At 47.1% G+C, this 17,423-nt stretch overlaps 1 protein-coding gene across 3 annotated transcripts in view; it reads right to left on the bottom strand.

Moving 5' to 3' along the window:
* The window catches only part of ccdc187 (coiled-coil domain containing 187), a 59,516-nt gene that overhangs the window by 39,704 nt on the left and 2,389 nt on the right, over positions 1-17,423 (bottom strand). For all 3 annotated transcript variants that reach the window (XM_072245129.1, XM_072245127.1, XM_072245128.1), the window contains exon 3: positions 730-792. In XM_072245129.1, coding sequence (XP_072101230.1) covers positions 730-792 — 63 coding nt within the window. The remainder of the gene's footprint in view (positions 1-729; positions 793-17,423) is intronic.

The raw sequence follows: 17,423 nt of genomic DNA on the forward strand, positions 1-17,423 counted from the left end.
ACAACAGGGTTTTTTTAAGAGACTCTTAGATAGGTGTGTGGAGCTCAGAAAAATAGATGGCTACGCGGTAGGGAAATTCTAGGCAGTTTCTAGAGTAGGTAACGTGGGTCGGCACAGCATTGTGGGCCAAAGGGCCTGTAATGTGCTGTAGATTTCTATGGCTCCATGTTCTCACCATGATGATGCAGCCTCCAGCTGCTTTCCAGAGATACATTTCCCCAGCCCCAGTTCCAGGAGCCTTCACCACAGACTCTCCCCATGACACTGGGGCCTATTCAGTGCCCGTCCCGACCCAAGCACCGAGCCAGGGCTCTCCGCCTTCTTGTGCTCCGTAATGGAGACACACTAACCCCTCCTGATCTACATACCAGTTTCCTTCCTTGCCCTTAGCAGACCTCCTCCCCTTATTCTCTCACTGACACACGGTCAATGGTGCTGAGTGCTCACACCGAGAGAATGGAGGAGCAGAAGCCTTGGTCAATTGTACTCCCCCTGGTCTCGGTCTGTCTGACCCCCGTGCAACTTAAAGCCCCTCCGAGCACCCTCTGGACCAGAGGCAGAGAAACTGTGATTGGTGGTTGGGCTGGGGTTGGTGGGAGCGAGGGCCAAGTTGCAGTCTGGTTTGTGTAAACTGAAAGCCCTCTAAAAGGAGTTGCTGCAGAGCCAACGGTTGAGCATCCTCTGTGGGTGATGAAGGCAGGCAGACCCGCAGCTGGTGTTTCTACTTACTCTCCTGCTCCTGAAGGTTATGTGCCAACGCTCCGTCCTCCAACACTGCAAAGCCACGGCACACTGCAATGGAAGGGAGGGGAAAGTTACAGGTCAGTCCCATCACCGGTGAACGTCCCACCAAGCCGGCGCCCGTCCCAGTCAGACTCCAGCCACACTCCTTACTCAAGGCCTCCATCCCACCCTGCGCCAGCACACTGTCTGTGAGTCACGCACAACACATCACCCCCTTGGGGAAAAAAAACAAACTTTTTTTTGAAGGGACACCTGTCTCAAGTACAGACTCACAAGCAGTTAATAACAACCAAAAGCAGTTGTATAGAAGAAGTCCCCACCAAAAGGGAAAGCTCCCATGGCTCCTCATGGGAACCACCTTCAAAGCTGAACTGAAGAGCCACGTCGGTGAGTCAGGCAATCAAATGTTTGGTCAGAGTGCTGAGAAACACCTTGAAGAGAGAGGATGGAGGGGAATTCCTGAGTCCAGTGCTGGTGCTGAAGGCCCAGCCAGAAACTATAGTACTTTCCCCATTGGTGGTTGTTAAACAGTTAACCACATCAGATTCCTGAATTGCTGGATCACAGCCTGTGGCATGAAAGGAATGGGCTAAGAAAATATTTCAGCTGAGTGCAGCTCAGTGTTACTGATTCTGAAGGTTCTGGGTTCAATTCCCACTCTGGGGCTTCCAGAGGAACGCTCCACTGATGTAACATTAAGCCAAGGCTTGTCTGCCCCCTCCGGTGGGTACAAAGGTCCTTCCCAGCTTACAAACACCTGACCCATCCACAGCCCACACATACAAATGAATGTTTGAGAGGCTGAAGGGATGGATTTGCCGGGTTGCCGTGGGGATTTTCTGCCACGTGGGAACTCAGCTTGTGGCCGCGTTTCTGACTTGTGAATTGTTCGAGTCACCCGTGAGCTAGGTGTTCACTTTATCTATCCCACGCCAACCTTGTGCATGTCAATAAACTCAGCTTAGCTTGTGCAGTCCACTGGAATGAACACTGCCGTAACCGTGGGTCCAGAGTGAACCGGGCAGTTCTTTCTGCCACCCTGGCCATAACTACTCCTCAACCAACATCACCAAAGGCAGGGTTGCTGTTCACCAGCTCAGCTGCTGATTGTGGGAGCTCGCTATGTACAAATTGACAGCTGCGTTTCTCTACAAGAACAGCTACGTGACAAAGTACTTCAGTGGTTGCGAGGTCCTTCAAGGTCTCCACTTGGCAGAGAGCGGCAAGAAAGAAATGCAGCCTTATACAAAAATGATAGGATTTGAGAAATTCAACATCCATGGAATAGAAGAAATGAGAACAGGAGAATTCAAAGGGGCCAACACAACACATGGGCTGAATGGCCTGTGTCTGTGCTGTAAGATTTAGTGACTCTTGAAGCATTTTAGCGAGGGATTAAAGATTGTTACTACTCCTATGTTCCCACTCTGTCATGAAAGGCAGAAAATGTACTGGGAAAGCTGCCATGAGATACCTCATGGGCCACACAAGGCTGGCTTTAGGTGAATCTCCACATCTGAGTCAGACCAGCAGTTACCTTGTGACACATACTGGAATCCACCCTCCTGGGCTGCAAACAGAAACTGTCCCCAGGGTGCCCGCACAGGAGCTCCCTGTGGTCTGTGGGTGCTGGGCTCTCACTGGCAGTCAGAGGTGAAGTGATGGGAGTTTACTTCAATGCAGCAGCATTTTCCTCAGACCAGGCACAGAATGAGGCAGTGTGATGGGGTTAAAGTGAATCAAAACTTCAACAACACCTTCACCACTAACAAAGGAGCTGGTTGTGGACGGTAGGAGGAATGGAGACAGGCATCAATGGATCTGGGGTTGAGAGGGTGAACAGCTTTCAGTTCCTTGGCATAAACATCACCGAGGGTCTCACATGGTCCGTACATGCTGGCTGTGGGATGAAAAAGGCACAACAGCACCGCTTTCACCTCAGACGGTTGAAGAAGTTTTGGTACGGGCCCCCAAATCCTAAGGACTTTCTACAGGGGCACAATTGAGAGCTTCCTGACTGGCTGCATCACTGCCTGGTATGGGAACTGTATTTCCCTTAATCGCAGGACTCTGCAGGGAGTGGTGCAGTCAGCCCAGCACATCTGTAGATGTGAACTTCCCACAGTTCAGGACATTTACAAAGAGAGGTGTGTAAAAGGGCCTGAAGGATCATTGGGGACCCAAGTCACTCCAACCACAAACTGTTCCAGCTGCTGCCATCCGGGAAACGATACCGCAGCATAAAAGCCAGGACCAACAGGCTCCAGGACAGCTTCTTCCACCAGGACATCAGACTGATTAAGTCACACTGACATAACTGTATTTCTATGTTATATTGACTATCCTATTGTACATACAATTTATTATAAATTACTATAAATTGCACATTTAGATGGAGACATAACAAAGATTTTTACTCATGTATATGAAGGATATAAGTAATAAAGTCAATTCAAGTGAAATTTGGAATTAATGCAAAAAATCAAATGCAAGTACATTAGGATATAAAATCACACAGTAATGTGTAGACAGGTAAGGGGCATTTTTGAGAGTAGGATTCATTTGGATCTTGTCCAATTCAGTGTAAGCCAGCTGTGGTTCACCCCAGACTCTATCCCAACAGTGGGGCATGGGACTGTGTGTAGCTCTGAGTTATCAAAGAGCAGATCCAGAGACACAGGAGAGTGCAGAGGAGGGAGTCTGCAGCAAGATCAAAATAAACTGTTCATGGTGTTCATGGGGACTGGCGGTACATGTGGGTGAATGATTGGTGGGGCGGGGGGGGGTGTGGAGCATAGAGGATAGCCTGTATAGCAGGGAGTTGGGAAGAGGCAAGACAGGGACTGGAAAGTGATCCCAGGGAGTGCGATGCATAAGCCGGTGGAGTCGGGTGAGGCTTAGGTAGGGCGAGGTGGGGAGAAAACAAAACTGGGTAATGGGGCTATAGAGGAGGATTATGAAATCAAAGAGGGCTGGAGGATCTCAGTGGGTCTGGAAGAGGGAGAAGCAGAGTTGAGAGGTGGGGGAATTGGAAAGTTCAGTGTTCATGCCTTTGGGGTGTAGACAGTCCAGGAGGGATTTGGGGTGTCGCCACGCTTCGGAAGTGCAGAAGGCCACAAGGAGATTGATCGCAGTTCCTCCCATGTGCCACATCCACACCCCCAATCCCAATCCTGCCCACCGATCTCATTGACAAATGACAGAGAACCAAAGTTGGCCTTTGGCCCTGGCAACCCACAGGAGCTGCCCCCGGTGTCTGTTCCGTTTCTCATTCATCTCACACTAAGTGGTGCACCCAATCCCTATATTCCCCCTCCCCCAAGTCCTCCAACATCCAGATATCTGTTCATCTCCATTCTGAGCCTCAAGCCTTCTGTGGTAGTGAAGACGAATGATTCAATCACTATCAGAATGAAGACATTCCCCCTCGCGTTACTCTGAAATGGCCTATCCCTTACTTTGAGATACTGACCCGTGTCAGACCTCTTAGCCAGGAGAACATCCACCCTACATCTATGCTTCATTGTACCTTTTAATCCAGTCACTCCTCGTTCTTCTAAACTTGAGGCCCAGTTACAACCTTCCAGCATACAATGTACCGCATATCCCAGGAACTAACCTGATGAAGCTTCACTGCACTCCCTTCTCTCTCTCGGGCAAGCACACGTCCTTTTTGTTTACACAAGGATCCTGACTTGGGACCCTTTCTGTACCCCTCTTACTGGACACAGCAATCCGTAAGGGATTGCTTTCCCTTGGTGTTGTTTAATAGCTCTGCTAAAGAAAGGGCTCCTTTCAACATCAAAACGTTCACAGCTGTAGAGGGCCCTTTGTTGTGATTGGGATGCAATTAAATCAGCCCTAAGAGCTGGCTGGGTCACTCGGAAGCTTAGAACGATGACTAGCCCACAGCCCGTTACCCGAGCTGACACTGTCAGAAATATCAAACCAAAATCTCTCTTAATTGGATGTAAGAGACCTCAGGGCATGATCTAAAACAAAACAGAAAATTCTAACTCTGTGTCGGTCCACAGCCTCCTCTCGCACCACGATGTGGTCACCCTCAGGGTGGAGGAGAAACACCTCCTATTCCTTCCGGGTAGCCTCCAACCTGATGGTATGAATATCCATTTCTCCTTCTGGTAAAAAAAAAGTCCCTCAGCCCTCTCCTCTTCCATTCCCCACTCTAGCCTCTTACCTCTTCTCACCTGCCTTTCACCTCCTCCTTCCCTTTCTCCTATGGTCCACTCTCCTCTCCTGTCAGATTCCTTCCACTCCAGCCCCTTACCTTTCCCACCCACCTGGCTTCACCCATCACCTTCTAGCTGTCCTCCTTCCCCTCACCTCACCCCCACCACCTTTTTATTCTGTCATCTTCCCCCTTCCTCCCCAGTCCTGAAGAAGGGTCTCGGCCCGAAACGTTGACCGTTTCTTCATTTCCGAGATGCTGCCTGACCTGCTGGGTTTCTCCATCATTTTGTATGTGTGGCAGCAAGTTCCACCTGGTGTCCTGGCCAATATTTAATTCCCTGTGCAGCAATCATCACAATAAACAGGCGACCCCACAGTTGACCTTATTGCTGTTTGTAGGAGGTGTGTCTGTCTCTTCTGTACTTCAGCTGCAAAGAGCCGAAGTTGTGAAAATGAAAGTCTTTTCTTCATTCGGTTTTTGGGCTGCAATCCCAGGCTTGCTCTTCACTGGGGACTGAGCCAACAAAGCAGTGGGTCAATTCACGTCACTCTGAACAGCAACTTAAACCCAAGGCTCACCTAGTAAACACTGTCCAGGCACAGGGTCATAGCGTCGTGGCTAGCACAATGCTTTGCAGTACAGGCGCCTGGGGTTCAATTCCCAACTCTGCTTGTAAGGAATTTGCATGGTCTCCCAGTGACCGTGTGGCTTTCCTCCGGGTGCTCCCACAGTCCGAAGACATACCGGTCATTGTGAATTGTCCCGTGATTAGGCTAGGATTAAATCAGGGATTGCTGGGTGGCGTGGCTCAAAGGGCCAGAAGGGCCGATTCCCTGCTGTCTCTCAATAAAATAAAATATTGAAATTTGAAAAACGTTCACGGTGTTCACTGACGGACTCTTTTCAAGCAGGACTGTGCAAGGACACCGAACCAGAGTGGGCAGACTTTATAATTACCCAGCACACGCAGTACATTTTTTTTCACATTTAGAGAGACAGCTCAATTACAGGCCCTTCCAGCCCAACAAGCCTGCACCGCCCAATCACACCTGTGTGACCCGCGAACCCGTACATCTTTGGGACGTGTGAGGAAAAGGGAACACCCGCTGGAAACCCACGTGGACACAGGCAGCAGGTACAAGCTCTTTGCCTATAATGGTGAGATTGAACCCAGGTCAATGGCACTGCAATAAGTGTTCCTCTGACCGCTACCCTACTATGCCACCCTAATCTACGATCTAATAAGATGGTAGAACAGGCCCAAAGGGCTGAAGGGATTCCTGTTCCTGTAACACTTACACCCTGGGTCCTCGCTCCCTGCCCCACCAACAACAGGAGTTGTTGACAGTTCGCCAGCAGTTGCTAAAGAATAAACCCAGACGTGCATTTGCATGCTGCCGTGGCAACTGCGGATAAAAGGAGACGGTTACAAGGTGCACAGGCCAGAGATCTTTCACCTCAATGGCGACTTGTGCTGTTCACATATGTGGGCCTGCACTCCTAACCCCAGCCTCTCACAGGCCAGGAGACAGCGCATGGGGGTGGGGGGAATTGCGTCAACAGCACAGTTTCCACGGAGACACAAGCTTTGGAATCCTGGCTCTTGTCAGGAGGAAAATGATGCTCATCGTTTCTCATATACAACCACCAGCCTCGAAGTCCCCTTGTTTGCCTCACATTTGGTGGGAGGGTGGCACTGAGGCTGGAGCTGGACAGAAGGAGACCCACCCTGATATTTCAGACGCCCTTCCCTCAGCCAGCCACTCAGCAACACAGGACACAACCGCAACTTAAGAGGGTTTTCTTCAGAAATGCCAGAGTGCTGTAATTGCAGCTTGTAAATACAGATTGTGTGTCCTGCCACATCGGAAAAAGCCGAGTGAAGAACAGAAGCGTGTGTAGCCACGGAGACAGATGGGACAATTTAAGGGCTGGCAACCCCGCCAAGGGAAATGTGTTGGTGGAAAGTTTGGAAGAGAAGAGGATTCAGAGGTCTGAGATGGGGGGGGGGGGGGGGCGGGGGGGGAGAAACACAGGGAGGCAGAGGCTGAGGTCAGATTTGGCTCTAGTTTGAAAGGGAGGGGTGGGAAGAAAGGTGCTTTATTAGAAAGAACACAAGTCTGTGTTTCTGCACACACCCACATTCCAGGTCTCCCGGCCAGCCCAGAGTTAACCAGGTCTGCGCCAGAGCACCGGAACGCCAGGAAGGAGGAAAAGTCCAAAACAACACTTACACTTTCATCCAGTGTTTGGTGAACACCCCCTTTGCATGTCTTGTCCTCCCCTCTCACCTGGTCTGGCCACCTCTACTGCACAGCTCCCTCAGGAAATCATGTTCCTTCTTTCACCCCTCACGCTCACACACCCAGACCATTCCTTCACACAGCCCATCCCATGCCTGCCCCACCCAGAGCCACTTCATGGCCCCAGGAAGCACTTTTTCTTCCTTTCAGTTTGTCCCATTGCGATCTGGAACCTCTTTTGAGGTGTCTGATGAACCATCAGGTGTCTGCGGACTGGTCACCCACAAGTCTGAATTCAAAGTCTTCACCGGGCACAGGAACTAATGTTCCACGTAAACATTTACAGCCCATGTATACCTCCGAAGAGCCAGCATTTTCTACGCTGTGAACAAAAAGACTCATGACTCAATTCCAAACTGAATGTGGAATAATAGCCACTGAGTGTGGTCAGACAACGGCTGTCCCAAGGCCAAAAGAGAAGAGTGGCAGTGGCTGGATTGTCAGAGGTAACACCGACCAGCCCACAAGGCTGAAAGTCCTTTTCCCTGACGGTGGATGGGTGCTGGACTAAATTAGATTCTGGCAGCACTGGCCCACAGTCCCTGCTCTGGCTTGGGACACTGAGGTTCAAACCATTCAGCATTCTCAGAGAGGAGGACGTTGCTCTGGTGGTGTGTGGTTTTCCTTCTGGTCTCATCATCTGGAGAGTGCTGGGCCAGTTCACACCAGGACAAGTTCAGAATCAGAATACAGCTTTCAACAATTGGAGTCTCTTTCACTTCAATAAAATGTCTCCATTAGTAAGAGGGCAAAAACAAAGTCCTTATCTGCCCTGGCTCAATGTGACTCCGTTCTCACATCAATAGACTATTAAATGCCCTCTGAAGTGACCTTGCAAATGACTCAACCATGTCAAACCAGCACCAGGTCTAAGAGAAGAGCGATGAATACTGGCCTTTCCAGCTACACTTGCCGGCCATGAACAAATAAACTGAAGGGATAGTTCATGGGAAGGAGGACTGGGTCACTTTGTGTTGTGCACCTTCAGCCTCAAGTATCTGACCTGATATTAGGAATTTTCCAGACTGAGCTCTGCACTGTTGGCGAGGCTGTCTCCCCCTGAACTTAAACAACACGCTCACCTGCTCCAACGTAACACAAGAAGTGAAAACAAGTAGAGTGAAGTTCGACACAGATTGATAGAGGGAAAACTCTAGTCACCAAATGCACCCTCATCCTTTCTTAATACGGAGATTGTAAATTACTTACAGACCCAATGGAGCCTTTCCAGAAAATTCCATAATCCCAAGTTCATTAGTCAAACCTGTACTTGGGAAACCCACTCTGCTACTTGTTAATCAAAACAAAAAAGTTTTGACAATTCTTTCCTAGTGTGAACGTGTCGGCTCTGCAGAGTTTCCCACTTCCTTCTTCCAACACTTTAGTTGTCCCAGATGTTACTTTCCTTTATGCTTGATTGGTACAATTTGTACAATCTTTCTGCGTAACTCACTTCGCAGAATGATTACAGTGTGGAAAGAGGCATTGCAGCCCATTGCTTTCATACTGGCTCTACGCAAGAGCAATGAAGCTGGTCTCCGTCCCTCTCCCTCCATGCACAACACCTCCCACCCTCATAGCCTTGCACTTTATTTACTTTCAGAAACTTACACAGCTCCCTTCTGAAAAGCGCTATTTCATCTGTCTCCATTATTACCCCTAACCACTCACTGTGTATCAAATGCCCATCCACATTCTGTGAGTGCACATTGGAACATCTGAGGAGCTTTTCCACAAAATTGAGCTTCAGAACTTTCCCTGTTATAGATGTCGATACAATTCAAACATCAACAGCCGATATCAACAGATGGAATCAAGGGCTGGGTATACAATCACACATCACAGCAGGTTAATTCATTCTTGAATAAAACTTGCAGGTGAGACCAAATGAAGTTGGGTTTTTAGAACATAGAAATTTACAGCACATTACAGGCCCTTCAGCCCACAATGTTGTGCTGACCATGTAACCTACTCCAGAGACTGCCTACAATTTCCCTAGCACATAGCCCTCCATCTTTCTAAGCTGCATGTACCTATCTAAAAGGCTCTTAAAAGACCTTATTGTATCCGCTTCCACCGCCGACAGCCCATTCCACGCACCCATCGCTCTCTGTGTCACTTACCTGTGATGTCCCCTCCGTACCTGTTTCCAAGCACCTTAAAACCACTCGCATTAGCCATTTCAGCCCTGGGAAAACTCCCCTGGCTATCCACATGATCAATGCCTCTCATCATCTTATACACCTCTGTCAGGTCACCTCTCATCCTTCACTGCTCCAAGAAGAAAAGGTCAAGTACACTCAACCTATTCTCAAAAGGCACGTTCCCCAATCCAGGCAACATCCTTGTAAATCTCCTCTGCACTCTCTCTAGAGTATCCACATCCTTCCCGTAGTGAGGTGACCAGAACTGAACACAATACTCCAAGTGGGGTTTGACCGGGGTTCTATATAGCTGTAACATTACCTCACGGCTCTTGAACTCAATCCCACGGTTGATGAAGGCCAATACACCGTACGCCTTCTTAACAACAGTCAACCTGCAGAGCAGCTTTGAGTGTCCTATCAACAGGGACCTCAATATATCTTAGATCCTCTGCACAGCCAAGAGTCTTACCATTTATATTACATTCTGTCTTCAAATTGTACCTACCAAAATGAACCACTGCACACTTATCTGGGTTGAAGTTCAGCTGCCACTTCTCAGCCCAGTTCTGCATCCTATCGATGCCGTGCTATAACCTTTGACAACCCTCCAGACTATCCACAACACCCCCAACTTTTGTGTCATCAACAAACTTACTAACACACCCTTCTGCTTTTTCATCAAAGTCATTTATATATATATTTTTAAAAAATCACAAAGAGAAGAGGTCCCAGAACAGAACCCCACTGATCACCGACCTCCATGCAGAATACGAACCAACAACAACCACCCTTTGCCTTCTGTGGGGAAGCCAATTCTGGATCCACAAAGCAAGGTCTCCTTGGATCCCATGCCTCCTTACTTTCTGAAGGAGCCTTGCATGGGGAACCTTATCAAATGCCTTAATGAAATCCATATACACTACATCCACAGCCCTACCTTCATCAATGTGTTTTGTAACATCCTCAAAGTCGTCAATCAGGCTCATAAGGCACAACCCGCTCTTGACAAATCCATGCTGACTGTTCCTAATCAGATTATGTCTATCCAAATGCTCATAAATCCTGCCTCTCAGAATCTTCTCCAACAACTTGCCCATCACTGAAGTCAGACTCACCGGTCTATAATTTCCTGGATTATCTCTACTCCCTTTCTTGAACAAGGAAACAGCATTTGCAACCCTCCAATTCTCCGATACTTCTCCCATCCCCATTGATGACACAAAGAGGCTCAGCAATCTCCTCCCTTGCTTCCCACAGTAGCCTGCGGTATATCTCATCCGGTCCTGGTGACTTATCTAACTTAATGCTTTTCAAAAGCTCCAGCACATCCTCTTTCTTAATGTTTATATACTCAAGCATTTCAGCCCGCTGTAAGTCATCCTCACAATTGCCAAGGTCTTTGTCCCTGGTGAATACTGAAGCAAAGTATTCATTAAGTACCTCCGCTACTTCCTCCGACTCCATGCACACGTTTCCACTATCGCACCTGATTGGTCCTATTCTCACATAGCTCATCCTCTTCACATACTTGTAGAATGCCTTGGGGTTTTCCTTAATCCTGCTCACCAAGGCCTTCTCATGGCCCCTTCTGGCTCTCCTAATTCCATTCTTAAGCTCCTTCCTAGCAACTTTGTAATTTTCTAACAGTACCTAGTTTCTTGAACCTTTTGTAAGCTTTCCTTAACTAGATTTTCTACATACTTTGTACACCATGGTTCTTTAACTCTACCATCCTTTCCCTGCCTCAATGGAACACACCTATACAGAACTCCATGCAAATCTTCCCTGAACATTTGCCACATTTCTGCCATACATTTCCCCGAGAACATCTGCTCTCAAGTTCCTGCCTAATAGCATCATTATTTCCCCCTACCCCGATCAAATGTTTCCCCAAATTGTCTGGTCCTATCCCCCTCCAGCGCTATGGAGAAGGAGATAGAGTTGTGGTCACTACCTCCAAAATACTCTCCCACCGAGAGATCTGACACCTGACCAGGCTCATTTCCCAATACCAGGTCAAGTACAGCCTCTCCTCCAGCTTATCTACACACCTAACAAACTCCAGCCCATCTAAACCCTTGCATTAAGGAGATGCCAATCAATATCAGGAAAGTTAAAATCTCCCATCACAACAACCCTATTATTATTGCACCGTTCCAGAATCTGCCTCCCTATCTGCTCTCCGATATCCCTCTTACTACTGGGGCGTCTATAAAAAAAAACACCCAGTAGAGTTATTGCCCCTTTCCCGTTTCTGACTTCCATCCACATTGACTCAGTAAACCATCCCTCCATAACTTCCTCCTTTTCTTCAGCCGTGACACTATCCCTAATTAGCAATGCCACACCCCCACCTCTTTTGCCTCCCTCCCTGTTCCTTTTGAAACATCTAAAGTCTGACACACTCAGCAGCCATTCCTGCTCCTGAGACATCCGTAATGGCAACAACATCACAGTTCCACATATTGATTCACACTCTAAATTCAGCCGCCTTGTTTATGATACTCCTTGCATTTTTGAAACAATTCTGGACAATCTTATTCTAAGGGAATATGGACACACAGAGAAAATTTTAAGAAACAGTAACCAGGACTGACTGCATCGGAACTTATGCGCCATGTTTAAGTATTATGATCCAAAGGCACTCCGCCCAGGTGAAAATATGAACAAATGGTTGGAGAAGATGTAAAGGTGATGACTGAAGGTCAGATTGACAGAGTAGAGTTTCAGAACTTCACTAGCGGCTGGGGGGGGGGGGGGGGGACGAGCATCCCCCAGAGAGTGACTGTAGAGTGTCAGCTCGGAGGGAGAGACAGCACACAAACGAGTACGTTATCTTTGACCATTCAAGGATAACCCTGAAAATCAACATTAAATTGCAGATATGATTAAGGATCATTAGCCGCCTTCACAGTGAAATTAATTCTGACAATATGTAACTTTATTTATTCTAGAGAACACAAGTAGAGACTTAAAGTATTTATGAAATTGGAAAAAGTACCTCCCTTTGAATAACAAATTTGTATTCAGAATTCCCAATTGATTAAATTCTAATCAAAAGCTGAGCTACTGGAAGCCAGGGAAAGCAGAGTCACCCCACGGGACAGAAATTCCAGGTCAATGCAGACTTGGAGCGAAAGTTTGTTGTCAGATGCTGAATTTAAATTGTGGAGTGAAATGTGTTTTTTGTGTCAACAGCCAACATGGTCCGAGGATGTGCTGGAAGTAGCTCACAAGTATCTCCACGCTTCTGGTACCAACGTGGCATGCCCAGAACTTACTAACCCGAACCCGTGTGCCCTTGGAACGTGGGAGGAAACCGCACGCTGCAGGGAGAACGTACAATCTCTTTACAGACAGCAGCAGGAATTGAACCCGGATTGCTGGTGCTGAGAAGCATGACGCTAACCACGAAGGTATCATGTTTACACCACATGCTGCCCTTGGTTATGATCATCTGATCATCCCTAATTTTTAAGCGTTCCACATGCCTCCACTTCCTTCACAATCTCTGGAAATCACTTGCTAAACCTTTTATCCCATCTCTCTTTAAAGGTGCTCAATAAAACCTTCGCACTTAACTAAGCCTTTGGGTCACCTGTCTCAATATGTCCTTGGGTGACTGGGCATCAAACGTTTGTGGTTAGCAACACTCCTGCTTTTATACATCCTACCACTGACGATGGATGCAAGTCTGGAACAAAAATGATCCTGATTCGGCATTCTGACTCAGAGACCATAGGAGGATGTCTGACAGTGCTGGAAAATAGCATGTCATACAGTCTTTTTCCGAGGCTGACAACGGAGTTCACAGCCTGGATAACCCACGAGGTTTTCTTTAACTTGATGTACAAATCTTTGTAGATGAAACATCTGGTCTGAGATTGGAAGCATCCATCTCAGTATAAAGCCCCTCACTCCAGCAAACATAGAAAATAAACACACACTCACGCGCGCACGCATGTGTGGGATACAGAGATAATGTAAAATTATCCCACAATTTTCCACTATACTTATGAAATCAAAGACTTATTTTTATTATTCCTCAAGTCTTAAAACATTCCAATTTAATTAAAAAAAAAGAAAATGAAACTTCCTATGGTCTGTTCCATCGAGGGAGTAACAGACGGACAGGGACCCAACCCTCTCACCCTTTGAAGGAGATGCTCTGGGAACAGATCCCTTAAAAGGAAAGTCAGGGAGAGTGCAACGGCTCATTCACATGTTAATGCCTCACAGATGGGGCCAAGGACAGAGGTACAAACAGAGGGGCTTGTTGAGGGAGAGCTGGGACTCAAGGCACAACAAAGATCTTACCATCAATAAAAAGAGAATTCTGTTCAAAACCCTGCTTGGAAACACTTCAGCAAAACAGAAACTTGTGTGAAATCCTCGTGGAAAATCATTTTGTAAGTGCATATATTTCAGCTTCGAACCTTCTGCTACCATCTAAGAGGCATTAAATGCTCACCATGTAAAGAAATTCATGAGAATTTCTATTCTAATTTAGGACCTCGCACAGAGTAATCCCATGGGCCTCTGAAAGGTGTAGCAGGAGGTAAGAGAAAGGGGTGGGGGAGTGAGAAACTATACAGCAGGTTAAACCAAATAGTTTCCCCAATGGGTCAGACACAGGCGCTCTGCCAACTCTTTACAATCCACTAACTAGTCCTCAACTGAAGGTCATGTTCAAACAGAGTGAGAGGAACGCATGTAGTGGGTGGTACGGTAGCGTAGTGTTCAGCATCACGCTTCACAGTGCCAGTGATCGGAAGTGTTTGTTTTTGTTCTCATTGCCTTGCGGCACATCAGGCCGCGACCTTGCCATTTCCTTAACATTTTTGTCTGTTTATTTTTTAAAAAAACGAGGCCGAATTGCTAGCTCGACACTCAACCAAGCACGGATGGAAAGCGTGCGAGGAGCCTGCCAGATTCGAACGCGGGACCACTCGCCTTGAAGTCTGGCATGGATGCAGCTTCACCACCGGCTAAGCGACTGGAGCATCGAGGTTCAACTCCTGCCACTGTACACGAGGATTGTTTTTACACATTCTCCCTGTGACCGTGTAGGTTTCCAGCGGATGCCCCGCTTTTGTCCTGCATTCCAAAAACATTCCGGTTACCAACTTGCGAGTGTGCTATACTGGGGCTGGATCGCTTGTGGGCTGCCCTCGTTCGTAGACCATGTTGGTCGCTGACGCAAATAGTAGCTGTGACAAATGGAACTAAACTAATCTTAATTGTGCTAAGGAAGCTTGTAATGATCAGTCACCTCACTGGGTTGGTCAGCAGTCACAGCGTTCACTGTGATGGTCACATAGGTGAGAACCAACAACAATCCTGCCCAATAAAGAACGACAATAACCCAGTTAACCTCGGCAACCTGGCAGCATTGTGGTCAAGTTTACGGACAACAGTTTGTAACCCAGTTTTTATTTGGACGGAAACATCTTAGTGAAACCTGGGCTCGCACTGGTCGGCTGACAAGTTTGTCACTTTACCATACAGCAGCAGAACTACAGTTTTTGCACTGGGATTGCTGATGTTGCAGTGAATGGTTTGGTGCTGTGCCCACCCGTATCCAGGACTGCATTAGTACTGCCAGACTTTCATTCGGTTCAGCGCCCAACAACCACTGTATAATAGAGGAGTTCACTCCTGCCTTTCGTTTACAACATACGTTGGCTCCCCTGCTCAGAGGAGATTGAAAGGCACCATCACAGTTGCTGGTCAACACTCCTGGTTGGTCAGCTGAGAGAAATTCCAAATTGCAACAGGATGAATTGACAAAATAAATGTCTCCTGGAGCCAACACAGTGAGAGGGATGGATAGGGATTGGCACAGAATGGGGGACAGGAGCGAAGGTACCAGGAAATGCTGGCAGTAGGTGAAGCAAAGATTGGCATTAGCTGAGGCATAATGGGCCAAGTAATCTCCTCGGAAGGGCAAAAATCTAAACCACATCAAATATTCCGCTTTCTTCACAGAAGGAAACCTAGAGTTGGTGGAAAGTCTCTCTGAGGAGGCTGTTATTCGGTTAGATAGCATACCCAAGATCAGTCGACCAACTGATACACTTTAATTGAGGCTGTTAACCTCATCTTTGACATTTTCTTTCAAGCTCCGGAGTTTCACCAGCCTTTGTGTGAAGGACCATTTCCCAGCATCATCCCCAAGTGATCCATCAGGTACAGGAGAGGGGGAGAATGACTGGGGACACTATAAGAGAGGATCAGAAATCACCCCTCCCTCGTTGCCACAAGTGCTGAGCTAAGAACAGTCACCCTCCTGATTCAGAAACAGCGAAACTGAAGGATGTTCACAAACGCTGTCAGAAGTACCCCCACCCCCGTAACATTACTGAAAAGATTCGGGGAATGTTCCATTCACTCCAAAGACGGGAAATAAAGACTGTGGGTTGTTAGACATCGTTGGATGAAACTGCTGCCATTTGCCGACAGTTTACTAATGTTCACGTCTGCTCCCTGCCATGAACTAAACAGCTCCTGTTCTGTAAACAGGACACACAAGGGTGGCATTGCAGAAAACTCACAACCTGTTTATTCTGGACGCTGCACCCCAACTTAAAACAAATAAGTTTAATATTTTATTGGCCCTGCCAACCAGCTTTCTCCTCAGCAGGCAGGAATGAAACATCCAGAATCAACAGGGCAGCTGCTTTGAGCCTGGGTGGTTGTTTCATTAGTCTGAACTCAAAGGGGAATAAAATCTTTCACACTGACCCATCAAATATTAAGGCAAAGAGAGGCAGAGTTTAGAAAGAGAGTGAAGTTCTCTCTGCATTATTACAATAAATGGTACCAGAGCAGGGAGAGCATGGGTCCAGAAACAGAAAACATGGGAAAAGACAAAAACTGAAAAGTTAGAAACAAAATAAAACAAACCTGTGGGCGAGTCTAGAACCAGGGGGCACAGCTTCAGAACAGAGATAAATAGGCATTTCTTTAGCCAGGGGGTGGTAAATCTGTGGAATTTACTGCCACAGATGGCTGAGGAGGCCAAGTCATTGTGTATATTTAAAGTGGAGGTCGAAAGGTTCATGATTAGTCAGGGCATCACAAGTTACAGGAAGATGGCAGGAGGAGAGGTTTGAGAGGGGTAATAAGTCAGCCATGATGGAATGGTGGGGCAGACTCGATTGGCCGAGTGGCCTAATTCTGCTCCTGTGTCTTATGGTCTTCAATCTGCATTGTGTACAATTTTCCATAAATCTAGAATGACAATGTCTTATAGACTTTACAGTCCCATCAAATACTCCATGGGCGGAAGCATCACAATACCTTTAAATTCCATCAATGTCCCGTCAAGCAGTAAAGGACACAATGGGTTAGATACGAAATAAAGTTCCCTCTAGGCTGGCCTGTCAATGTTTCTCAATTGACGCGCATCTATTTTCTGCTTTCCTTGACTGAATACGTGCCAGAACAACCACCAACACCAAGTCCACACAATGTGCTGGAGGAGCTCAGCAGGTCAGGCAGCATCTACGCTGAGCTCTTCCAGCACATTGTGTGTATTGTTCTAGATTTCCAGCATCTGCATTACCTCTTGTGTCTATAATGCCAAACCCAATCCTATATCCAATATTATTCACAAGAGTCATCCCTTTATCCTTCTGTGAGATCATGAGCCATTACGCCAGTAAAGTTGTGCTCAATTTACTTCAGAGGGAAAAACGATTTCTAGTATTTCGTTGTTTCAGTATGTTACTTACATTAACCGATTCCAAAAAGCTCAGTGTTCGTCCGGCCATCTCACGATGCAAGTACAAGTCCTCAGTCCTACCCTCCTGAGTACTTACTTCAACACTTATCTGTTACCAAGCTCTGAAATTCTTTTTCCTCAAACTAAGACTTCTCTAATTCACATCTGACCAAACTTTTCCATCACCAGTACACAACACCTTGCTTTGACTCAGTATAAACCTTTGGATGATTTATTATCTTTGGGTGACTTATGCACTTGGAATGTCTTATTGCATGAAAGGTCCTTGCAAAATGAATGGAAGATTAACA

Source organism: Mobula birostris, chromosome 27, assembly GCF_030028105.1.
Source record: "Mobula birostris isolate sMobBir1 chromosome 27, sMobBir1.hap1, whole genome shotgun sequence".
In the NCBI taxonomy this organism is placed as follows: domain Eukaryota; kingdom Metazoa; phylum Chordata; class Chondrichthyes; order Myliobatiformes; family Myliobatidae; genus Mobula; species Mobula birostris.